The sequence below is a fragment of the Sinocyclocheilus anshuiensis genome, unplaced genomic scaffold (assembly GCF_001515605.1).
Source record: "Sinocyclocheilus anshuiensis isolate Anshui unplaced genomic scaffold, SAMN03320099.WGS_v1.1 scaffold124, whole genome shotgun sequence".
Lineage (NCBI taxonomy): Eukaryota > Metazoa > Chordata > Actinopteri > Cypriniformes > Cyprinidae > Sinocyclocheilus > Sinocyclocheilus anshuiensis.
This window is the reverse complement of record NW_015554082.1, coordinates 546218-551139: the sequence shown is the minus strand read 5'-3', so window position 1 is coordinate 551139 and position 4922 is coordinate 546218. Positions and strand designations below refer to the sequence as shown.

General features: G+C 36.6%; 2 protein-coding genes across 3 annotated transcripts in view; one reads left to right on the top strand and one right to left on the bottom strand.

Annotated features, from left to right (window-relative positions):
• LOC107669069 (ankyrin repeat and SOCS box protein 5-like) overlaps window positions 1–2318 on the bottom strand; it is a 4571-nt gene extending 2253 nt beyond the window's left edge. The window contains exons 1-3 of the mRNA XM_016461166.1: window positions 2031–2318; window positions 516–594; window positions 158–265 (exon numbers count right to left, since the gene is read on the bottom strand). Of these exons, the coding sequence (XP_016316652.1) occupies window positions 158–265; window positions 516–594; window positions 2031–2233 (390 nt within the window). The 5' untranslated portion in view covers window positions 2234–2318. The remainder of the gene's footprint in view (window positions 1–157; window positions 266–515; window positions 595–2030) is intronic.
• Window positions 2319–3669: 1351 nt separating this feature from the next.
• Window positions 3670–4922, top strand: part of neil3 (nei-like DNA glycosylase 3) — a 5195-nt gene continuing 3942 nt past the window's right edge. For both annotated transcript variants that reach the window (XM_016461228.1, XM_016461227.1), the window contains exons 1-2: window positions 3670–3893; window positions 3982–4091. In XM_016461228.1, coding sequence (XP_016316714.1) covers window positions 3789–3893; window positions 3982–4091 — 215 coding nt within the window. In that variant the 5' untranslated portion in view covers window positions 3670–3788. The remainder of the gene's footprint in view (window positions 3894–3981; window positions 4092–4922) is intronic.

The following is a 4922-nucleotide window of genomic DNA, read 5'->3' as shown; positions in this document are numbered from 1 at the left end:
ATATAATATCATATAATATAATATAATATAATATAATATAATATAATATAATATAATATAATAATGACAAAAGAAAAGAACTCAGTAACAGAAGTCTAGGCTGTTTATCAAGACCTGTGAAATGAAAGTGTTACCAATCAGCCCTGCAGAGACTAACGTTGGCTCCAGCATCTATCAGGGCTCTGGCACAGGCAACATGGCTCCCTATGCAGGCCTCATGAAGAGGGCTAACGTGGTCTATTGTCAGCACATTCACGCTGTGGCCCTGAGGACAGTTTAAGAGAAATTAATATTGCATTAGAATGTGTAGAATTCTTTTATTCCAGATGGTGGCAGCAATGCCCTTCACTAGCGTGCATGATGGATTACAGCGTTCACCTCTACACTAAATGTGTATTACATTATTTATCCGGTAGAGTGCATGTGACTACAAGATATAAATACTACACATATTAATACAATTACGTATTTCTTATCTTACAGTTCAACTAAAGGTCATTTGAATGAGAAACTACCTGTGCAATGAGGGTCTTGAGAGCCAGCAGTCGTCCTTGGCTGGCAGCATCATGAAGAGCAGAGCGGTCAGCCCAAGACCTCCAAAATAAACGTTTTTGTTTAAATAAGAGTGTGTATGAGTATATTTATTATGTATATATAAATACAAACATGCATGTATATATAAGAGAAACATGTTATGTTTATATGTTAAATATATTTATATATAATATAAATATATAAATGTATATACATATAAATATTTTCAAACTATATACTGTGTGTGTATTTATATATACATAATAAATAAACACAGTACACATACATATATTATGTAAACAAAAACCTGTATTTTGGAACCTTATTTTAAGATGTAAATGGGATTTTGTATGCCAAAAGCTGATACACCAGTGTACACACCTGAGTCAATATCCAGAATAACTGCTGATGCATTCCACACGTCATCATCGTCACCTCCCTTCATCACTCACTCAAATATAGTATAATATTATCCTTCAAGTCCAAAACATAAACCAGCTCTCTGTTGACACCGTTTGAACCGCCACGCAAATCTGTATCTTTCAATTTTCCTTCTTAGCTTCACATTCAAGAACACAGCTCACTTTTGCACTCATTATATTGTAAGTCGGTCCACGTACACACGAAACATATCAAAGCACCAACCTTGGCTGGTTAACCAGCTCAGCAAGACTTCCACTTTGACAGAGCTTGTGTCCCTTCAGGAAAATGTTTCCTCCTTATATCATTCTCTTAAAAAATGCTTTAAAAGAGTCACTGAAGCTGTCTGCTAAGTTGTTTAGTAAATGCCAGACTATGGCAATCCCCTGTGACTATCACCCGTCTCTGTTCCTCTCTCCCTGATCTTAAACTTGGAGAAGCTGTTTTCTGAGATGCTCTGCGAGACAACTTGTTTACACCAAAAGCCCTCACTGCTGTTTATACGGCCCGGCTGCATTGCTCAAAATCCAGCAGACATGCGTCTGGCTGCACAAGTGCTTGATAGACTGAAGATAACTGCGTTTCTTGTATAGTCAAAGGGGAGGGTGGTGCATGGCCTCAATTCTATTTATACAACACTGTAAACAGCAGTCTGGCAGCCATTCCTGGGCTTCGCGTCGCAAGCACACTTAGTGAACTTCCATGTGCTTGAAGTTGCATGTTTAGGATCTGTGGTCATGTGATCGTAGGTACTGAAGCTCAAATATGAATCTTAAGAATGTGCTTTGGAATGCAGATATGACACTTCCTGAACTGTTTAGTGTTTGAAAAGCATATCTAAAATACCATAATGTAAAACTGAACTCCCTGTTGTGGTCCTCATCACATGCAATGACAGCTATTATAAATAAATAAAGCTATACTGCAGGAAAACCATTGTGCAATAGTAATATTCCCCATGTTCCATATATATCCATGCAAACGGGCCATCATAAAGGGCAAACGCTGGCAATAGGAAATTAAATCCACACTCCTGCCACCCAAGTGGTGTGCAGTGATGTAAGTGCACGCTCTACTTACCATGCCCTTGACCATTATCATAGAACTCAGCTGAAATCCGGGCAGCCTCCTTGCGGTTGCCTTTGATGATGTAGAAGTGCGCGAGTAGATTAAGGGTAATTCTAACGAAAAGTTTGAAGCAGAAGAGGGACAGGATGGTGAGGTAAACATTGGACAGCTGTGCTGCGAATGGCCTGTATTCCTCGGTGGTCTCTCTCATGGCTGTGTTAAGAATGTTTTGTGGCAGGATAAGCAGAGTGCACTGCTGTACGCCACCCAAACAGCACCCCCCATGCACTTGGGTCCTTACTGCAGCTCAAGTAAGAATTGGATATCATTTGTTTGTTTTAAAATTCTGTATTGTTTCACACCTGTATGCTGTATTTCGTTTCCATGGAATGATAAAGACAAACAATCGTAGATTACATCTGCCAGTCTCCATTAAAGCCTATACAAGTAGTCCATACAGTATGACTAGTGTAAATAATTATAGCACAGTTGACTGTAATATATATACATATAAATACATGTGTGTTTATGTTTTTTTTAAAGACCTGTCTTATGTTTATCAAGTCTGCATTTATATGATCAAAAATACAGTAAAAACTGTTGGCTGAGCTTGTTCAGTAGTACTGCACTTTAAAATAACTGTTTTCTATTTGAATATATTTTAAAATGTAATTTATTCTTGTGATGGCAATGCTGAATTTTCAGCAGCCATTACTTCAGTCTTTTCTTATTTATATATTCTTATTTTTTTTAAGCTTAGAACAGCAGTTGTTTGAAACAATTTAATGCATCCCTGCCGTACAAAATAATTATTTTCTGTTCAAAATAACTTTTAAATGGTAGTAGTGTAGGCTATATTAAAATGAACATACATCCCTACATTCAGTGAAAAATATAAAAAATAGATGTGATTTAGTTAATTTAGGCTACAATATGATGTTGGGTAACATGATGATGACATTTGCATGGCCACAGTTCTGGAGTACTTTTTACCTGTGCCAGGGCCATCGTCAGGGGGGACGACTCACAACATTGTCCTCTGATGGACCTTCTCACTGGGGCCAGTAAAGGGGGTTTTCACCTGTACACAAACAAGCAGCTGAATTCAATATAGTACAAAATACTGAACCCTTTTCATGTTTATTTTATCCAAATGAATAGCCTACAAAAAGTAGTACTGACTGAAATGTTGTGCAGCAACTCAAGAAGTAAAGTAATACATCTGTCTACACTTGACTGAGCGTATTTTTCACTGAGTAAATTCACTGAAGATATGAGGAAGGTTCTAAAGATATATAGCCTGTGTAGTAGCCCGTGTAATTTTATAAACATTACCCAGAATATAAGAAATATGTTGGTTTATTCAACCAGTTTATTCAGGGAAAACAGGCTATTTTCACTGAGCAAAAACTCGTTATTCAATGGAATCGTTTGCATAATATTGCCCTAAAAATATATTCACATGAATGTACTTAAATTATAAAATCATCACAATTAAAAAAAAAGAGAAAGTTTTTCTGATCAAATATCACTAAATATGTTATTCCAAAAACTCACACAAGCAGGTAAAGAAATCTGAGATAGTATAGACAAGTTTTAGCAACTTTAGTTTCAACACCGTGACGACTTCCGACCGCTTCCGACGCGTCGACGGCGCATGCGCAGATTTGAATCATCAGGCGGGTCTTTCTACTCCATATTCGCGTAGCGATCTTTTTGATTTGCTTGTAGTTTGCTCATATACGGACTGTTAAATACAAGGCGCAATGGTCGAGGGTCCGGGATGCACTTTAAATGGAGAAAAGATTCGTGCAAGAGTTCAAAAAGGACAAAAAGTTTTAGACATACGAAGAAATGAAACCAACAAATCAGTAAGTGCATGAAAGCTCACCTGATGATATAGCAGTCTTCCGTAAATGACATACATACGAATGTTTACTTGTTTTATTTCCTTTTCAGTCAGATGACAGCACCAGCAGCTCTTTCCAGTGCTTTATGGGCTGTGAGTTTACAGGGGTGGAGACACTGGGGAAAGAGCTCTTCATGTATTTTGGCTTCAGAGCTCTGAGGTTTGTTGAAAAAAATAAATTAAATAAGGGTAGATTGATACATGCAATTTTTGCTTTCTATTATAATTAAATGATCATTCTATGTAGTGATTTGATTTGTTAGAAGTTGTGGACCAAATATAAGTTTCTTTCCTCATGAAGGCAGATTTAAATTTTCTGGCTTGCTTCCCAGAGCCGTTTAGATTTGAAAAGCACCGAAGTCATGAAATTATGTTCTGATTTATGGTTACATTACGTTGCTGACTGTATTTTTGGATATCTTAAAGGGCAACTGAGCGTATAGGAAATAAATGAATTTAATGTTAAATTGATGTCATTAAGATTTGTAAGGTTGCAAATGTAAAATATTTACACATTTACAAATGTGAATTTCAGAACATAAATATACACTACCGTTCAAAAGTTTGGGATCAGTAAGATTTTTTATATTTTTTACCGACGTTTCTTGTGCTCATCAAGGCTGTATTTATTTGATCAAAAATACAGAAAAAACCCTGTCATTTTGTGAAATATTATTGCAATTTAAAATAACAATTTCTATTTTAATATACTTTAAAATATAATTTATTCCTGTGATGCAAAGCTGTATTGGGCACCTCAGTCGTGGTATTGAAGGTGGGAGAGAGCGCTGTACATTCACTCCCCCCACCTACAATCCCTGCCGGTACGAGACTTGAACCCACAACCCTTGGATTACAAGTCCAACTCTCTAACCATTAGGCCACGACTTCCCCTTGAATGAATATAAAATTGAAAAAAAAAAAAAACAGCATTTATTCAAAATGGAAATCTTGTGTTACAATATACACTACCGTTCAAAAGTTTGGAGTC